At 42.4% G+C, this 20,049-nt stretch overlaps 1 protein-coding gene across 2 annotated transcripts in view; it reads left to right on the top strand.

The window, feature by feature from the left end:
* Window positions 1–13,246, top strand: part of RASGRF1 (Ras protein specific guanine nucleotide releasing factor 1) — a 127,017-nt gene extending 113,771 nt beyond the window's left edge. For both annotated transcript variants that reach the window (XM_073569009.1, XM_073569008.1), the window contains exons 22-27: window positions 559–643; window positions 1,095–1,292; window positions 1,493–1,572; window positions 2,083–2,200; window positions 10,800–10,868; window positions 12,085–13,246. In XM_073569009.1, the coding sequence (XP_073425110.1) occupies window positions 559–643; window positions 1,095–1,292; window positions 1,493–1,572; window positions 2,083–2,200; window positions 10,800–10,868; window positions 12,085–12,177 (643 nt within the window). In that variant the 3' untranslated portion in view covers window positions 12,178–13,246. The remainder of the gene's footprint in view (window positions 1–558; window positions 644–1,094; window positions 1,293–1,492; window positions 1,573–2,082; window positions 2,201–10,799; window positions 10,869–12,084) is intronic.
* Window positions 13,247–20,049: the final 6,803 nt, after the last annotated feature.

The following is a 20,049-nucleotide window of genomic DNA, read 5'->3' as shown; positions in this document are numbered from 1 at the left end:
CCGTAATGCAAATTTTATTCATGTGAGTTGCCTTATGACAGCTCTTAAATAGGTTCATTACAGCAAGTCTCTGAAGTCACAGAAATGTTCTTGGCCATGCAATTTTCCTGAATTTGCTACTACTTCTTCGAAGTGGATCTTCAAGGAAACTTCTCCAAAGTAGGAACTGTCCAATTAAAACACTGCAAAAAAAAACTCCTCCAAACAGCTTCAGGAAACAGAAAAAAGAAAAACTTAATGTGAATGTAGTCTTAGTCTTGTGGAGAGTTTTAATATTCAGAAGTGCTAAGCTGATTTCTCAACCTGTGATTATAAGATCCTTCCGTTTCACATAATAACACCATCAGAGTAATGGATCTGGAGAATGGGAGATGTCTCACTACACATGGTCGTCTATGAGACATCTCTCCTGGTATGGCTGATTATACAAGTTTCCATTCCATTGGTAAGCAGTCATGATCCTTTGTCCCACGTACCTATATATATATTCTTATGTCATCAGTTCTACTAGTTAAATGTATTGGTTTTCTAATCTTTTAATTGGTGTTTTTCCTACAGGGAATTTTTTGGCCAGGGCTGGATGAAAGCTGACAAGAACGAGAGGACACCCTATATCATGGGCACAAGCAAACACTTCAACCATGTAATATATTTCATATGCATAAAAAGCAGATTATTTATATAGTCAGCAGAGATATAATACAGAATAAGCACTGTACCCATCCATATACTCCTGTCACCTGGCTGTATGGTCATAAAGGCTAGGGCTCAGTGGTCATTTATTGCAAATCCACAGTATACTTAATGCTGCAATCCCAATGTAGAGCCCTATTCTTATAGTTTTAGGATTGAATGTAGACTTAAGTCCATCAAGTTCAACCTATAGCAACATGTTGATCGAAAGGGAGGGAAAAACCCCATGGGGCAAACACTAACAGCTCCATATTAGGGGAAAAATTCCTTCTCGGCTCCACATACGGCAATCAGATTAATTCTCTGGAACTGAATTATTCGCAATGATAAATTGTTGTGTATGCTAATATGAGAGACAGCAAGTTTAAATGACACAGTAACCAGGTGTTTGAATGTGTCAGATGAGTAACCTGATTGCCACTGAGATCCTGCGGAGTGAAGAGCCAGCCATACGAGGGTGTACAATTGAGAAGTGGGTGGCAGTGGCCGATATTTGCCGGTGTCTACACAATTACAACGCTGTTCTGGAGATTACGTCTTCACTGAATCGCAGCGCTATTTTCCGTCTCAAGAGGACCTGGATCAAGGTGTCTAAACAGGTAATGCAAGAAGGTGTCAGATTATCAAAAATAGTTCCAGCATGTACTACTGATCTTCAGTAGAGTGTCTGAAGGCAAAACCAGCAGAATTCTGAAAATTAGACACTGGACTCTACTGTATTTAAACTGTGGGGCATCGTGCTCTGGGTGAAAAATGGCAGTGAGAGAGACAATTCTGAACCATGGTTATTTTATTTCAGACAAAGACCTTAATTGACCGACTTCAGAAGTTGGTATCTTCAGAAGGGCGATTTAAGAATCTCAGAGAGGCCTTGAAGAAGTAAGACTTTTTTTTTCCTTATGCTTAATTATTGCATGTGCACCTGAGAGATACATCAGTTTAATAACTGTGGGATTTACATGCATTACAGGAGATCTTTCAAAGTGTAACTTTTTAATAAAGTGTACCTGAAAGCATGAGATGCAATGAGACTCGTGATTTTTGACTGGTCCAAATGCCTAGATCATCACTGACCACTAAAACAAAGAAGAAGTATTCAGAAGACAGACTCAATAGAATGTCTGTGGTGTCTCTATCACCTGTCATAAGTTTTCTGAAAGTTATACATTTTTAGCACAAACGTTTCCGGTTTCAACATTTTTTATGAGCTAATTTTTTATTATAATTTTCAAATGATACAAACACTGACAAAAATATCCGGTTTTGTTATTTATTCTTTGTACAACAGTGATTGGCACAGGTACCTGCTTCACGTGAACGGTTTATAACTTCATAATTTCACCCCATGTTCACCCCATAATTTCACCCGGCTTTCTCGTTTGTCACCAGCTGTGACCCTCCCTGTGTGCCATACCTGGGCATGTACCTGACAGATTTGGCATTTATAGAGGAGGGAACCCCGAATTACACAGAAGACGGCCTGGTCAATTTCTCAAAAATGAGGATGGTAAGCTATATACAGAAACACAGCAGACAATGTTTTATGAATCAATGAATGACATGAAAGAAATAAGATGAAAATGTTTCTTCATTTTTGTTTTACTAGTTAAACAGAGTTTTGTCACACCAAAATCGCTATATAAACCAAGCTGTCAAGGAGATCACCGAAGAGATTGGGGAGAGCCCAACGCTGCCACTAATTTGTCAAGGAGGGCAGCGGGGGGGGGGGGTCACGCAGATCCCACCTCTGCCACCAGTTTGTAGCGGTATGCAACCCCGCTGCCTTCAATTGTCAGGACAATTACGCAATTGACTGACAAACGATGGACAAAGTCGCAGCTGCTTTCACAACTAGTCCAGTTATTAGGGAACTCACAATGAGAATATTCTATATACACCTCCGATTCCAGCTCACGATGTGTAGATTATATAAATATATATATATATATATATATATATATATATATATACACACACAGTATATACACACCCCAGTAAGGTCACTGCTAACTCCACAATAATAAAATGAAGTACTAGCTGCCACCACCAATCATTTATACAGGCCAACTGGACACTCGTTACAGGTAGCATATGGCTTCAGGCGTGTGGTTTACAGAGTAAGAGAAACAGAGCTACTAAACTTTGAATATTTAATCGAGAAAGGTATGCAGTGTTTATAAGAAAAAAGTATACAAAGATGATACAAAATGGGAACAAAACATTCCGGTATATACAACTACCGTATATACTAGTATAAGCACACCCGAGTATAAGCTGAGGCCCCTAATTTTGCCACAAAAAATTGGGAAAACTTATTGACTCGAGTATAAGCCAAGGGTGGGAAATGCAGCAGCGACTGGTAAATTTCAAAAATAAAAATAGTTACTAATAAAAGTAAAATGGTGGCCCCATAAGATGCTCCATATTAATATATGCCCCATGTAATGCTGCAGAAAGGTTAATGGTGGCCCCATAAGATGCTCTATATTAATATACGCCCATATAATGCTGCAGAAAGGTTAATGGTGGCCCCATAACATGCTCCATATTAATGTATGCCCCATATAATGCTGCAGAAAGGTTAATGTTGGCCCCATAACATGCTTCATATTAATATATGCCCCATATATTGCTGCTGCGACTTAAAAAAAAAATGACATACTCGCCTCTCGTCGCTGCCCGCTGCTCCTCAGCATCGCCAGCTCTCTGCAGTGACTGTTCAGGCAGAGGGTGCACACTAATCACATCATCGTGACCTCTGACCTGAACATCACAGCCAGAGGACCCAGGAGACAGCGCAGCGGTGGAACAGGGACAAGTGAATATGGCATGGCTCACCCTCCCCCAGTGCTACTCGCCCTCCTTGCGTCTGAATATCAGGCTCTGCTATATCTCAGTCCTGGCATCTGCATCTCTCTTCCTGTCTTCTTTCTGTGCGGTCACGTAGTACCGCTCATTAAAGTCATGAATATGCTCTCCACCCCTATGGGAGTGGAGAGGCGTCCATATTCATGACTTTAATGAGCGGTGTCACATGACCGCACAGGAAGAAGACAGGAAGAGAGATGCAAAGTATCTATTCCAGGTGATTAGAAGTTTTCAAAAACTTTATTCTGCCAAAATGCAACATTTCGACCTTTGCAGGTCTTTGTCAAGCATACAAAATCTATAAAATGACGGTCTTATATAATGAGGTGGCTCTCACAAACCACTCCCACATCAAAAACCGCCCACTCTTATCAAATACAAAAATATACATAATAAAAAGTAGTAATTCTCATTAATACATTCAGAGTATACAAATTTTGTATCACTGGCTGTATGATCACAGCCGTGTATGAGATCACCTGTAAGGTTCAATTTTATTAGCATTAGCCTCTTCCTTCTGTTAATTGACAGCAATCACTTGGCCAGAGCGAGAGCTGCATGAAAAGAATCATCTTGCGTGCGCATTCACAGTGTTGCAGCAGGAGCCAGTGCATGTGCTCACAAACCTTTCTGCTGCGGCCACTCACTTTTCTGATACAGTCAGCAAATAGCAGGACAATGTAGAGGATTGCATTGACACAGCAGAGGGAAGACAGGTCTGAGAGCAGACATGCAGGCTCCTGCTGTAACATTGTGTGTGCGGACGATGGAGGACTCTTTTCAGGCAACGCTCACCCTGGCCAAGTGAGTGCTGTCAATTACCACAGAGAGAAGCGGCATCATATGCTAAATGATGGAGTTGAGCGACCACCACAGTTTGTATACCGAGCTAAATAATTTTTAGGTACAACAAAAGCAGCATTTACTACAAAGTTAGGGGTTTCTATAGGGGATAGATTCCCTGTATGACTATGGACTATGTATATATAGTAATTTTAGAGTGACAGTCTCCCTTTAAAGAAGCATTCCCATCAAAATTTTTATCCTCTTAAAATATATCTCATACAGTTGTGGCCAAAAGTATTGACACCCCTGCAATTCTGTCAGATAATACTCAGTTTCTTCCTGAAAATGATTGCAAACACAAATTCTTTGGTATTATTATCTTCATTTAATTTGTCTTAAATGAAAAAAACACAAAAGAGAATGAAGCAAAAAGCAAAACATTGATCATTTCACACAAAACTCCAAAAATGGGCCAGACAAAAGTATTGGCACCCTCAGCCTAATACTTGGTTGCACAACCTTTAGCCAAAATAACTGTGACCAACCGCTTCCGGTAACCATTAATGAGTTTCTTACAATGCTCTGCTGGAATTTTAGACCATTCTTCTTTGGCAAACTGCTCCAGGTCCCTGATATTTGAAGGGTGCCTTCTCCAAACTGCCATTTTTAGATCTCTCCACAGGTGTTCTATGGGATTCAGGTCTGGACTCATTGCTGGCCACCTTAGACGTCTCCAGTGCTTTCTCTCAAACCATTTTCTAGTGCTTTTTGAAGTGTGTTTTGGGTCATTGTCCTGCTGGAAGACCCATGACCTCTGAGGGAGACCCAGCTTTCTCACACTGGGCCCTACATTATGCTGCAAAATTTGTTGGTAGTATTCAGACTTCATAATGCCATGCAAACAGTCAAGCAGTCCAGTGCCAGAGGCAGCAAAGCAACCCCAAAACATCAGGGAACCTCCGCCATGTTTGACAGTAGGGACCATGTTCTTTTCTTTGAATGCCTCTTTTTTTCTCCTGTAAACTCTATGTTGATGCCTTTGCCCAAAAAGCTCTACTTTTGTCTCATCTGACCAGAGAACATTCTTCCAAAACGTTTTAGGCTTTTTCAGGTAAGTTTTGGCAAACTCCAGCCTGGCTTTTTTATGTCACGGAGTAAGAAGTGGGGTCTTCCTGGGTCTCCTACCATACAGTCCCTTTTCATTCAGACGCCGACGGATAGTATGGGTTGACACTGTTGTACACTCGGACTGCAGGGCAGCTTGAACTTGTTTGGATGTTAGTCGAGGTTCTTTATCCAACATCCAGACAATCTTGCGTTGAAATCTCTTGTCAATTTTTCTTTTTCGTCCACATCTAGGGAGGTTAGCCACAGTGCCATGGGCTTTAAACTTCTTGATGACACTGCGCACGGTAGACACAGGAACATTCAGGTCTTTGGAGATGGACTTGTAGCCTTGAGATTGCTCATGCTTCCTCACAATTTGGTTTCTCAATTCCTCAGACAGTTCTTTGGTCTTCTTTCTTTTCTCCATGCTCAATGTGGTACACACAAGGACACAGGACAGAGGTTGAGTCAACTTTAATCCATGTCAACTGGCTGCAAGTGTGATTTAGTTATTGCCAACACCTGTTAGGTGCCACAGGTAAGTTACAGGTGCTGTTAATTACACAAATTAGAGAAGCATCACATGATTTTTCGAACAGTGCCAATACTTTTGTCCACCCTCTTTTTTATGTTTGGTGTGGAATTATATCCAATTTGGCTTTAGGACAATTCTTTTTGTGTTTTTTCATTTAAGACAAATTAAATGAAGATAATAATAACAAAGAATTTGTGTTTGCAATCATTTTCAGGAAGAAGCTGGGTATTATCTGACAAAATTGCAGGGGTGTCAATACTTTTGGCCACAACTGTATGGCACTATATACTTACAATTGCTCATTTTTGCCTTCTCGCCAATCCATTCTTTTGTTTTCCATTATGTCTAGGACATCACGCAATTAAAAACAGACTAGCTGAATGTAGAAACATGAGGACAATTTTCTCTGCACAGTCCATAAGTCACTGCATATGTCTATGGCGGGGGGCAGAAGCAGAGCAGCTGGGTCAAAGGTTTAAGAGGAGGATGATACAGGTAAAAAATACTTCCTGTGTCTACATATAGCAGAGAAAAGAGAATTAACTGGGTGTCATGCGTCTGGGATCGAACTTTTGAGTGTTAGGACGGCGGAACGCACCAAATATAAAATAACAGAAGGTGCGTTCGCCGCCCGGAGTCCACCGTGCGGTAGGTGACAAGACAGCTGCTGAACAATGGCAGATGCACCTAATCAATGAGGTACTGCGCTCGGCTTAACGTCACCCAAACGCTAAGGACGGCTCTGTTCTGGCACAGAGTCGCAAGAGGCAATGTGATGCCGAGACGCGGCTCTGTTAATGTCACAGAGGCCTGCGTGTGGCATTGCAACAGCGACCAAGAGTAGCTGCGGTTAGTGCAGCGCAGCGGCAGGTAAAGCCGCAGACGTCGGCGCTGAGATACGGGCGCCGACGGACGCTAGTGTAGGCAAGGATCACGTGGCGTGTAGCTTGCCACAAGCTGAGACTGACTATCCAACTCTCTGTCACCATTCGTAATATCCGAGGGAAGGGGTTTCATAATGCGTCAGTCACCAGTCCACACATCCGTCACCATACACACACAGCATAATATGCTACACTAGTGCATCGCCGAGCCGCCATGCGGGCTTTTTATAGCGATGCGCTTCTGGGACCTTCCTTTAGCTTGGGAAGGACCAATCAGATCCGACGTAGGACTGAGCATGTGACCCCTGCTCTCCAGTGAGAGGTCAAGTTGCGGGCATGCCCAGTAGCACGGCATGAGGACTTAGCCTCAGGAGCAGTTCCCTGCAGAGCAGGTTGCGCTGCTATTGCTGCACCAGAGGTGGCAGCAACATCTAGGCTGTCAGAGCGAGTCTGAGCAGCAAGCCTGGCTCGCCATGTTTGCTGAGCAACACCCGGAGCGGTCGAGGAAGAATGGGAGACCGCAGGATGTCTGGCTCTGGACTCCCGCTGTGCAGTGCCAGGAATCCGACGCCTAACATTGAGCCTGTGCTTTGTGGTCGGCTTCTCTGTTCAGGTGTTTTCATTTACTCATTTGTCTGACCTATCACCTTTAGGGTGTAGTTTATATACTTTTCTCCTGCTGGTATTTTCTGCTGGTGATAGTCTCATTTGGATGTCCAGCCATACTGCTGTAGTTTAGGCCAATCAGTGAAAGAGCAGATAAACCCTATTTCTGTGCTGTTTATGTTCTCCACCCTGAACCTATGTACTGTTTCTTTTTAGGAAGTAGGTGATATATTCTCTAACAGTACGTACTTAACCCTTTATTTTGTATTTCATGGTTTGTTATACTTACTCTGGGATCTCTTTCTATTTCAGCACACTTTCCTTTCTGTAGGTAATTTGCACTCTGTTTTGCTCTCTGGTTCTTAGGAGGAAAATGTAGCCCTTGACAGCTTTTCAGGCAGCGTAGAGCCGAGTTGCCATTGTCTCGTCTGTGATTAGGGCTATCTCAGCTCGTGCAGGAACAACTAGGGACTGAGGAGTCAGGATCTCTAGTCTGTACAGGAATCGGCAGGGTCAGTTACAGTTTGTAGTGTTACCTATCTTCCCAAGTGAAATGGTACACTATCATAACATTATTACCAGCCTACTCCATTTTTATGTGCTGAGAAGCCATCATGAATGCAGTTAACACCCTGACCAAGCAATTGCGGTCGTTGTCTCTGGAGGTGGCAGACATCAAGCGACAACAACAGCGTGCGTTATCTGGTGCTACACAGATTCTACTTCACTCAAAACTATTTTCTTAGCCTAAGTTAATTTAACCAGATTCTTGCAATAGGGACCAAAATAAATTTTCCATCTTTCTTCACGTAAGTTGTATTTTCGTCTCTGTCCTGCCTCATCTGGAAGAGAGTGCGAATACGTGGGTATGGTTCTGTCGTTGCGTCATGGAGATCCTCAGACTTGGCATTTTCTTTGCCTGAGGATTCTCCAGTGTTTTCCTCAGTTGATGTTTTTTTCTCTGCTCTGGGGTTCATTTATGAAGACTCTGAAAAAATTGTTGCTGAATCAATGATCTACACACTCTACAGGTTAGTTCATGGAAATAGTAACGTGAAGGATTACTGCTCTGAGTTCAGTTCAGCTCTCCGGAGTCAGGGACTTTAGCCAGATATGATGGTTTACAGTCCCTTCCCTTTGTCCCTAAAAGAGGCCATATCACTGGCAGTGCGTTTGGACAGACGCCTTTTGGATAAGAACCGAGAGTGTTTCAGTGACTTTTCCCTCTCATCATATTGAGGCAGAAGAACCGATGCAAATTGAGGCCTGCAGAGAGTCCAAGGAGGGAGTTGAACTTGGAACATCTGCTCGTTTCGGTCTATATTTCAGAGCAATAGGTAATTTCATGAGTCAATATTTCTGATACAATAATGAATTTTTTAAAGGTAAAGAGTAAGAAAAAAATCATTAATGTGTAAGGATACTGGTTCTAAAGGCTTGATTTTATCTTTCATGCATTCTACCGGTTGTTTTTTTACAGGTGTCTTTGGTTATCAAATCTGGAGTTATAGCTACCTCTGCATTTGTTGACTCAGGTTCCGCATTAGATCTCATTGACAATAATTTTGCTATCGCGTGTGGGTACATAGTTTCAACTCTTGGTCATCATATGCAAGTGTCCTAAACTGAAAATTCTACCCTTACCCAAAGTTATGTTACTTCTAAGGTTGATAATTTATGCATGAGAGTGGAAGTGTTACATACACAATCTATTTAATTCATAGTGTTTCCTTCCTTACCAGCTAAAGTTAAGTTTGGCATGCCCTGGTTGTTGAAACTCAATCCTATCATCAATTGGGAGACTCGCGAGTAAGTCTTTTCGGAATTTTTGTTTTTCCAGTTGTTAATCTAAATCCCTGGCATCTCTTCTTCCAGATTTTATTCAGGATTTTGAGGATGTTTTTTCTGTGACTAAAAGTGACATTCTTTCCCCACATAGTCTGATGCTTTAGCTTTGTTTTGGAGTTGAGGGACAAAAATCCAGTCAAAATCATAGTGACGGGGTGTTGGTGGGTGCTCTGGGGATTGTTCTCAGACAACGCATTGCGGAAAGCTCAGGTTGGTGCACTGGAGTGCTTGCCACTCAGCAAGTTTTTTTGTTTCAATTTATATTTGGGGAAATTTTACAATCTCAAGGTAGGGGAAAAGGTTATACGCAACAATATAACATGAGTTGAAATTCAACATACATAATATTATTGGAGTATGTAGAATAATAAGATAGAAACTATATGAATAATAATATAAATTTAGACAGGATAATGGGGAAAAGGTGAAAGGAAAGAAAAAAGGGGGGAGGGGAGAAGGTGAACTTGGATACACTAGGACAAAGGGGAAATTAGGGATAAAACAATGGAAAGAAGGGCGAACAGAACAAAATAATAGTCCACTGAGAGTGGTGACATGGTAAAGAGCAACAATCTTAAAAGATCTCTACTTGACATATCCACTGGCTATAGATATACGGTATATCAATCAGTTATAAATGACTCTGCATGTGGAGAAAAAAACTGAATTCCATGATGCCCATTTAGATTTATACTTTGTAAGGGAGTTGTTCAAGGCAAAAACTAATTTGCCAGAAAGCTCCTTGTGCCATCCTCGCTTCGCACTGATCTTCTTAACAAAGTGCATGACTCTGCGTTCGCCGGACATCCTGGTTCCTCTGCCTCCTGGAGAGCTGTTTCCAGGTCATTTGGGTGGCACAGTGCTGAAAAGGTTGGTGATAGATATTTCCATAAGTGCAGAGTTTGCGCCTCCTGGACAGTTGTTTCCAGGTCATTTTGGTGGCACAGTGCTCAAAAGGTTTTCCTTTCTGTAGGTAATTTGCACTCTGCTCAGACCTCCTGTTCTTTACAAGGAACACGAAGCTCTCAACTGCCTTTCAAGCAGCATAGGCCCGAGTTGCCATTGTCTAGTCTGTGGTTAGGGCTTTGTCAGCTCACAGGAACTAGGGACTGCTCGGTCATTATCTCTAGTCTGTACAGGAACTGGCAGGATCAGTTGGAGTAGTATGTTGTCTATTTTCTCGAGTGTGTCATTATCATAACACTGGGTAGAAAGTCAAAATGAGCAATTGTAAGTACACAGTGCTGTAAAATATGATCATTGCAATATATTAAGAGGATAAAAACTTTGAGGCGAGTTAAACACTACAGGATAATTCTATACATATATCTTCAGAATAGTCTCAAAATATATTTTCCTTTCATTGTATTTTTACTATTCTTGTTCATTATACTTGTAGTGCCATAATTTGCTCCCATTATCTTGCTGTTTTCTTAATTTTGATTTATTCAATGAATTGTATCTGACTCCAGATTTCACATATAATTCGGGAGATAAGACAGTTTCAGCAGACATCCTACAAGATAGAGCACCAGCCTAAGGTAAGTAAGCCAGCCACAGCAATAAGCTAGGCATACAGATCTATCTCTGACAGCTATTTCTCCCCACATTGCCATACCTATTAATGCTTGTCTCAACATAACTTCCACTTGTTTAATGAAGAAAGCGTAGAGAGCCGCTGCCAGACGGCTTTGATGACGGTTTATCTCCCAGAGAAACAAAAGGGTCGGCCATCTAAATGCAAACTCCTCCACTCTTATCTGCCCCCTGATCTCATCTGTTGGGGGAGAGTCAGGAGACCCAATGCACATTAGATTTTCATCCAATGCATACGATATTCATGGGTTTGGCTAACTTTATCCTAATATGTATAGGAACTTATTATCCGGTGACAAAAATAAATAATGGGGTTTATTGGCTTTAAAAGCTTATTTCCAAATAGCAATGTAAGAATTCTAAATAAATATTGAAAGGTTTATGACCATTGTAGCCAAAATTTGTAGTGGATACAAAGAAGGTCTCTCAGTCTAAAGCCTAGGTTTTCAGCCTTATGCCCATCATGTCCCATTTTTTAAGGGGTTTAGTTTTTTTAGGGGTATTGGGTGAGTGGGGGGTTGTCACTGTCCTCAAACTTGTTGGATTTCAATATGACTGATCCTTTTGTGCTGAAGGAAGATAATCTGCGACCAGAGTTGTCTGGCAGCTTTTACTCTACCCCATGAAGAACACATGCATGCCAAGACAAGACTGCATGTATATTGGGGGAAGGAAATATTTGCTAGTCAAATGAGTGTTCATCTGACATCTATTGAAGGTGGATGGCACATTCAGCTGCAAAAACTATTTGTCTCAAATTTATTGCAAAAAAGAATCATTTTTGGTACAATTTCACTAAAATTGATGTGGTTTTACTAGGAGTTTGAATATTTCAGCAAAAACAATACATTTTTGCAGCCAATTAAAAAGGCTTACCTTTGCTGCAGTGTGAATCCGACAGGTTAACTTAGCCTACAGTTCAGATTGGATTTTATAGAATGGGTGGTGCAAAAAAAAATTCAATGGGAATAAAAAGGTACCTGACAAATTGTGTAGAGTATAAAGAGGTGACAAGAGTGAAGGAGAGAAAACTATATTTGAGCTCATAGGGCTCATATGGCTATAGCATTGATATTAGCTAACATGGACATTATTTTATAGGGTTCAGTAACAGAGATGTAGCTGCACACATGTAACCATGAAGCGTTTGCTATTTTACAGGTTACACAGTACCTCTTGGACACCACAGGAGTGCTGGATGAAGAGGGTCTTTATGAAGCTTCTCTTCGGCTGGAGCCCAAACTGCCCACTTGAAATTTTGCTATGTTTCATCTGCCTGTATCATATTGTACAGACCCCCCACGCCTCTCGCCAGATCCTTTTATGCAGGGGTCACCATGCAGGGGCAGAGATGTCTGTCTCCAACCATCCCAAACACCCAGCTGCTCCTAATGGAGGCCCCACAATGCCCTCACACCCAATGTTCCCCAAAGACACCCCTAGAAAGATTGACCAGGGTGGAGACTGAGATACCTCTCACCAGGAGCATCGGCCTAGTGCACATGTACAGTGCTGGCAATGACTGAACCGGTTGCTGCTGCCTCTTAATGACTGTAAATTTTAGAATAAAGCAACATGTCGATGTGCAGCATCTCGCCACCAAACCAGTGGTCTCCACTTCCGCCACCATGCTTGAATGGAGGGGTTCATAGCTCTGTGTGTTCATGAGAGGGAGGTTTCAGCAGTGAATTAAAGAAAAGAAAGGGTTCATGTAATATTCTCCATTATGGAGAAATGAAAAGAGATTCTATTCAGCAGAAAAAGAGGGCATAATGATAATAGCAATGTGAGCACACCGTACAGAACCAGCTCCATGAAATGACTAGTCTCATGCTTTCGAATGGCACGGCACATGTCCAGCAGATTTGTAAATTTAGGACTCTACTCCAGCTTTGTCTTGTTGACGTTGAGCAGTAGTATATGTCCACGGCTGCAACACAGAACAAAAATGCACAAATGATCCAGATAAGAGGTATAACGGCCTACAGCTTAATAGCTGATATAGTGGGCTGGTCCTATGGCTGCTATAATGGCTGAGAATTCCAGTGCTTTACTATCAGAGCATCATAGCAAGGTAGGGAGCTACAGCAGACGGCTTATGGCAGTGGCTGCATATGGAATTGGCTCAGCCTTATAAAGGGAAGGTTTGATGCTGGTGTAGGTAGCGCATCCACAGAATGGTCATACTAATCTGCCGGGGAGGTCCAACAGTGAGTGTTGACAAAAATTTGCAGCTACATTTTGTTTTCTTTATTTTTTGTACTATAAAGTGTTTCCTGATTACCTCTCGCTAATAAATCTTTTATCTCAGGGTTACCACTAATTGAGCTTGTTTATTGAGATCTGCAAAACTGTCATTAGAATCTATGGTCAGAAAACATGACAAGTTTAATATTAAAGTGTATTCCGACTTCACTTGAGTGGTGAGCGGGAGCTGCTGACGTCACATCTACTGATACATTCACTTGATGTGTGGGCGATCATGCGGTGGCCAAAACATTTTCTGGCCACCATTAGCGAATGCAAGGGTCAAATTACTTATAACGTATAAAGGAAAGATATTCTTGCCATGTAAGGAATAGATTGTGGGGCCAATTCTTCAAGACTGGCGTAGTCCACGCTTGTGCTACGCTAGTCTTACTGGAGTACAAGGCGCCAAATTTATTAAGAGGCATAATGAATTCAGTGCATCTTCTGAGTGACGTTCGTGTCTGTGCACTGCAATAGATATGCTACTCCAATCAGGGACTGTAGTACAAAATGCTGGCACTTCTGATGAATTTGTCCGGCGGGTGGGCATGGCCAGGCTCCTCTAAAGCTCTGCCCATTTTGGCGGCACTGATTCAAAACTCCAAAAGTTGTAAAAGTTTTGTGAAACTAGGCGTTGCACAAACATTTGTTGACATTTCAAAAACTTTTACACCACTTTTTGGCTTAAATACTTTGATGAATCTGCCCTTTTTGGGCTAAAATTGACAGTGTTTCTCTTAGGTATGAGAACGATATTGGCAAATATAACCTTTAGGCAGTATTATTGCCCTAGGTCATGAAGAATCTAGAGATAAAGCTGTGTTGTTGTCAAGTTAAGCTTCAAGAAGTATATCTGACTCTGCTTTTTTGATGCGTGCACGTGCTCACATACACAATCAATCTAGTCTAGTGGTGATGAAGTGTGCTGGAGCAAAATCCACCAGAATCATTAAAAGGAGTGAGTCTCAATGAATTTGGCTAATCAAGGCTTTGTGGAATAAATTGTAGTGTACTCAGCTACACGATTTTCTACTACGATCTGCCCACTTTAAAAAAAAATTGCAAAAAAATGACATTTAAAAAAAAAAAAAAAAATTCTCCAGAATTCTAAAGAAAATTGTTTGATGAATCGGCCACTATATTCCCACAGAATTATCCAGCAGCACATAGTTATGACAGCCATATAAGCCATATAGACCAATTTTAATAGAATAAAGCCAACTCTTGTCTTTTTCAGGGTAAATGTTTTAGTGACTTATTTGGTGTGGGATGTACGGATTGCATGACGGTTTCCTGGGGAAGGTTATGGATGTCATGGTAATGTTTGCAGGCGATATTACACAGGTCACCGATTTTAAGATACTAATGCAAGAAGTGAAATGCTCCACAGCAGGAGACTGGAATACTACTTGGTGATAAAAAGGGTTTTCTGTTTTAAACATTTTTTCACCCCTTAGGTTTGTGCTAAATTATCCTCTGCAGGTACAGCAAAGCTTCTCTGCTGTTGCCTCTGGTCTATGTTGTCAGGCTGCAGCAGAGTTGTGATGACTACAGTGCAGGTGACTGTTGCAGCCACGGTAGACAGCATGAGATGAATCCGGTAATTGGCTGCAGTGGGCGCAACCTTATGAGCAGAAAATAATTTAAAAAGGAAAACCCATTTAAGGCTAGAGCTACACGAAGAATGAGATGTCATACTGTGACATTGCCTCTGAGGATGGTTAGTTATGATGTGTTGTGGCCCTTGATATGAACAAAGAAAAAAAATGAATCCCTGTTGAACTTTTAGATGCAAGTCAAATATGACATTATAGCCTCATAGGCCTCAATTTATTCACATCGGATTTCATATCATGTGGGATCGGCAGTTTAGTTATTTACTTACAACCAAAAAGTATCATTTCTCCTTACGGAGAATGACATGCTAAGCATGTCGAGGTGAGGAGACTTAAAGCCACAATGCTCCTCTGGGAAATATGCTAATTATGCAAATTGTCTCTTCAGACTGGAAGAGGACTAGAACTGTAGTGCCACCTATTGGAAGTAGCAATCCTAGAAGTCAATGTTGACCCTTTAACGAGCCTTGTACATGACTTAGGATAAAAGTCAAGCCAGAATCTCAATTTGCAGACACTGTGTTTCGGGGTACTGCCCCTCGTCAGTGCAAAGTGTGAGATCTGGTTTGGCTGTGTCAGAGGAGTCTGACCGATATCCAAGAAGTATCATTTCTCCTTGCGGAGAATGTCGAGGTGAGGAGATTTAAAGCAGCAATCCTCCTCTGGGAAACATGCTAATTATGCAAATTGTCTCTTCAGAGAGGAAGAGGACTAGAACTCTAGTGCCACCTATTGGAAGTAGCAATCCTAGAAGTCAATGTTGACCCTTAAACGAGCCTTGTACATGACTTAGGATAAAAGCCAAGCCAGAATCTCAATTTGCAGACACTGTGTTTCGGGGTACTGCCCCTCGTCAGTGCAAAGTGTGAGATCTGGTTTGGCTGTGTTAGAGGAGTCTGACCCATATCCAAGAAGTATAATTTACTTACAGCTCTAAAATAGTCACCTAGATATGGAGTTGTGCAACTCAAAGTAAGAGCATATGTCATTATTCTTTTCTCATAAGCGGGGCTGTGTGTCTGATTTACAACCCCAGTTCCGAAAAAGTTGAGACACTGTGTAAAATGTAAAGAAAACAAGTATGCAATGATTTGGAATTACAGTTGGAGGGTTATAAGACACTCTGGATTTGGGACGCATCCCAAATTTTGAGGAGAAAAACTTTTTTTTAGTAAAATGGTGCGGGTGTCCGGTGCTGCCGCTGCGCTGTGTCCCCGATGCTTGCTGCTTCGCTCTGTCCAGTGCTACGGGGGGCTCTGCCAACATTTTGTGAAAGGCCAGAGCCCCCCCGACCCCGCAGTTCATGCATGTTTTCCTGTGTGGTGGATGGGTCGCCCTCCCAGGGCTGTGGGGTACTCGGTACCGGGCCAGTCTCTCAGAGGGAGGTGTCACAGCAGCGGTGACCCGGTCCGTGGCCCTGGGCGCCCATGTAAAAGGGGGGTGAAGTGATGGAATAAAATTTATGAGTGATTCATGACGCCACGCCAGTGTTCGGCAAGGGAGGTGTTAAGCCGACGCTGCAGACAGATCCTCTGGGACAGATGGTGGGGTGCAGCAGTGATGTTATAGCCCTCCACAGGAAGGGCTGTAGTCCCAGGGCAGAGTAGATGAAGAGAATAGGGGTTGAGGAAGAGGGTGCAGTGTCTGGCACAGAGATGTAGCAGTGCTGAAGAAGTTGCAGAAAGAAGGCAAGGACACAGCGGAATGTAGTTTCTTTACCTTTACTTTGTAAGTGCAGTCCAGGGTCCAGATTACAGATGGCACAGGAGCTGATTAGCCTGGAAGCAACTCAGGAATCTCTCTCTGCAGATAGGTTGTGTAGTCTCCTTCCTAGCGCTTACTTGAGGTACATGCAGAACTGTGTTACACTGAAGTTCCTCCTTGTTCCCTCTCAGATCTACCTCGTGTGGCAGGCAGCTGTAGCCTTCTATCTCTTCTATTGGCTCACCCGTTGCTGTTGTGCCTCCGAGTCTTAGGTGGGAATAGAGCATTTACAGCTTCCTATTCCTCTGGTTTCTGTTGCAGGCCCTTCAGTATCCATACAACTGTCGTGACCAGGCTCCAGATCATGCGCTCCAGCTGGGAACGAGCTCTCAACTGCGCTCAGTCTCCCAGCTTCTCTCTTCACGTCTACACACTTCGGCCTCCTCACACTAACTCTTCATTTCCCTTTCTGGCCCTCAGAGAGCACTCCTCCCCCAATTCTGGTTCATTGCTCCCTCTGCAGGCCTGGAGTGGGAACTGTGTTGCATGTTATGGTTAACTGCTAGAGAGACCCTTCATTGCTTCCAAGCCTGACATCACCCTCCCTGGAAGAAGGCAATGCCACTGTGGCGACTATACTCCTGGGGGCGCCACATTCCCCCCTAGTGCAATTCAGTACTCCTGGACTGATAAAAAAACATATAAACAAATGAACAATTATAAATGTTCAAGATTTAGAAAAAAAAATGAAAAATACAAAAACCAAAAGCTCCCAAAAATAGTCCTGTGACGATTAGTCCATGCGTCAATGTCCATGGTCCATTCCTGGGCAAATGGTGAACTATGTACAAAAGAAGTTTTTGGCCACACCTAATCCTGTGGCCCAATTGTCCATCAAAACAAACTGGAAAATTCAAAAAGGGGATTTCTTACAGAGTCTCTGTAGGCACAAAACTTAAACGTTACATACATATACATACAGTTTAAAATTTAAAGTTGTGGCCAAAAGTATTGACACCCATGCAATTCTGTCAGATAATACTCAGTTTCTTCCTGAAAATGATTGCAAACACAAATTCTTTGGTATTATTATCTTCATTTGTCTTAAATGAAAAAACACAAAAGAGAATGAAGCAAAAAGCAAAACATTGATCATTTCACACAAAACTCCAAAAATGGGCCAGACAAAAGTATTGGCACCCTCAGCCTAATACTTGGTTGCACAACCTTTAGCCAAAATAACTGCGACCAACCGCTTCCGGTAACCATCAATGAGTTTCTTACAATGCTCTGCTGGAATTTTAGACCATTCTTCTTTGGCAAACTGCTCCAGGTCCCTGATATTTGAAGGGTGCCTTCTCCAAACTGCCATTTTTAGATCTCTCCACAGGTGTTCTATGGGATTCAGGTCTGGACTCATTGCTGGCCATCTTAGAAGTCTCCAGTGCTTTCTCTCAAACCATTTTCTAGTGCTTTTTGAAGTGTGTTTTGGGTCATTGTCCTGCTGGAAGACCCATGACCTCTGAGGGAGACCCAGCTTTCTCACACTGGGCCCTACATTATGCTGCAAAATTTGTTGGTAGTCTTCTGACTTCATAATGCCATGCACACGGTAAAGCCTTCCAGTGCCAGAGGCAGCAAAGCAACCCCAAAACATCAGGGAACCTCCGCCATGTTTGACTGTAGGGACCGTGTTCATTTCTTTGAATGCCTCTTTTTTTCTCCTGTAAATTCTATATTGATGCCTTTGCCCAAAAAGCTCTACTTTTGTCTCATCTGACCAGAGAACATTCTTCCAAAACCTTTTAGGCTTTTTCAGGTGAGTTTTGGCAAACACCAGCCTGGCTTTTTTATGTCTCGGGGTAAGAAGTGGGGTCTTCCTGGGTCTCCTACCATACAGTCCCTTTTCATTCAGACGCCGACGGATAGTACAGGTTGACACTGTTGTACCCTCGGACTGCAGGGCAGCTTGAACTTGTTTGGATGTTAGTCGAGGTTCTTTATCCAACATCCGCACAATCTTGCATTGAAATCTCTTGTCAATTTTTCTTTTCCGTCCACATCTAGGGATATTAGCCACAGTGCCATGGGCTTTAAACTTCTTGATGACACTGCGCACGGTAGACACAGGAACATTCAGATCTTTGGAGATGGACTTGTAGCCTTGAGATTGCTCATGCTTCCTCACAATTTGGTTTCTCAAGTCCTCAGACAGTTCTTTGGTCTTCTTTCTTTTCTCCATGCTCAATGTGGTACACACAAGGACACAGGGCAGAGGTTGAGTCAACTTTAATGCATGTCAACTGGCTGCAAGTGTGATTTAGTTATTGCCAACACCTGTTAGGTGCCACAGGTAAGTTACAGGTGCTGTTAATTACACAAATTAGAGAAGCATCACATGATTTTTCGAACAGTGCCAATACTTTTGTCCACCCTCTTTTTTTATGTTTGGTGTGGAATTATATCCAATTTGGCTTTAGGACAATTCTTTTTGTGTTTTTTCATTTAAGACAAATTAAATGAAGATAATAATACCAAAGAATTTTTGTTTTGTTTGCAATCATTTTCAGGAAGAAACTGAGTATTATCAGACAGAATTGCAGGGGTGTCAATACTTTTGGCCACAACTGTACATGAACTAATTTATACACGATATCTGAGGGGTAGAATACCTTGGGTACTACGGACAGACCTACGCAGCACTGGTGTTGGGGATCTCACTGGTTGTCTGGTGCTAACCACTGGGGTAGTGTGTACTGTACTGGCTACAATACTGGTGGTTCTGTGTAGCACAGGGATGCTAGATTTCCTAGGACCACTTCTACTCACTGTGGGTAAACTGGGTAGTAGCTGTCTGCAAACTCATAGACTCACCATGGGCATGACAGATTCACCACTGGCAAGGCGAGGATTCTCTGGCTCCACTGCTGGTGTGGCATCTGCTACCTGAACTGCCTGATTTTCAGAGTTCTCTTGAGTCACTTCTTCTTGTACTACCAGTTGGGGAAAGGTCAAAACTGGCACTACTATGGCAGTATTTGCTCGAGTCCAATTTGCATGGAATTCTCCGAATACAGTGCTGACCTTTTCCTCTTCCTCTATGGGTTGGATGTTGTTTTGCTCTTCCATTCTTTCTTTTAACTGGTCAGGGCACAATTTCAAATGATCCCTTGATACTGCTGCTGAGGTTTCTCCTCCATCCTTACTGATAAGGCACACTTTAGTGTTGTCAAAGTTTGATGGTAGGATGGTATAGGGTTCAGCTTCCCATTGGTCATCTAATTTATGCATCCTCCTCTTCCTTTTTGAGGACTTGTTCTCCTGGTGACAAGGGAACTGCAGGTGCATGGTGATTGTAGTGCCTTTCTTGTTTTTGTCTTGCCTGAGCTAGACTCTTTTCTACACACTCTTGTACTCTTCGATACTGTTGCCTCTCTGTGTCCCAGTCAGCTTCTGGTGACGTCACTTCAGGTGTAAGGACTCCCATATCCAGATCAATAGGCAGCTTACCAGGCCTCGCTCTCATTAGGTAGGCTGGAGTGCAGTTGGTGGAATT

This window comes from Dendrobates tinctorius, unplaced genomic scaffold, assembly GCF_039654945.1.
Source record: "Dendrobates tinctorius isolate UK_male_01 unplaced genomic scaffold, ASM3965494v1 ptg000022l, whole genome shotgun sequence".
NCBI classification, from domain to species: Eukaryota; Metazoa; Chordata; class Amphibia; order Anura; family Dendrobatidae; genus Dendrobates; species Dendrobates tinctorius.
Note: the sequence above shows the minus strand (reverse complement) of the source record. Positions and strands in the feature narration are given on the sequence as shown.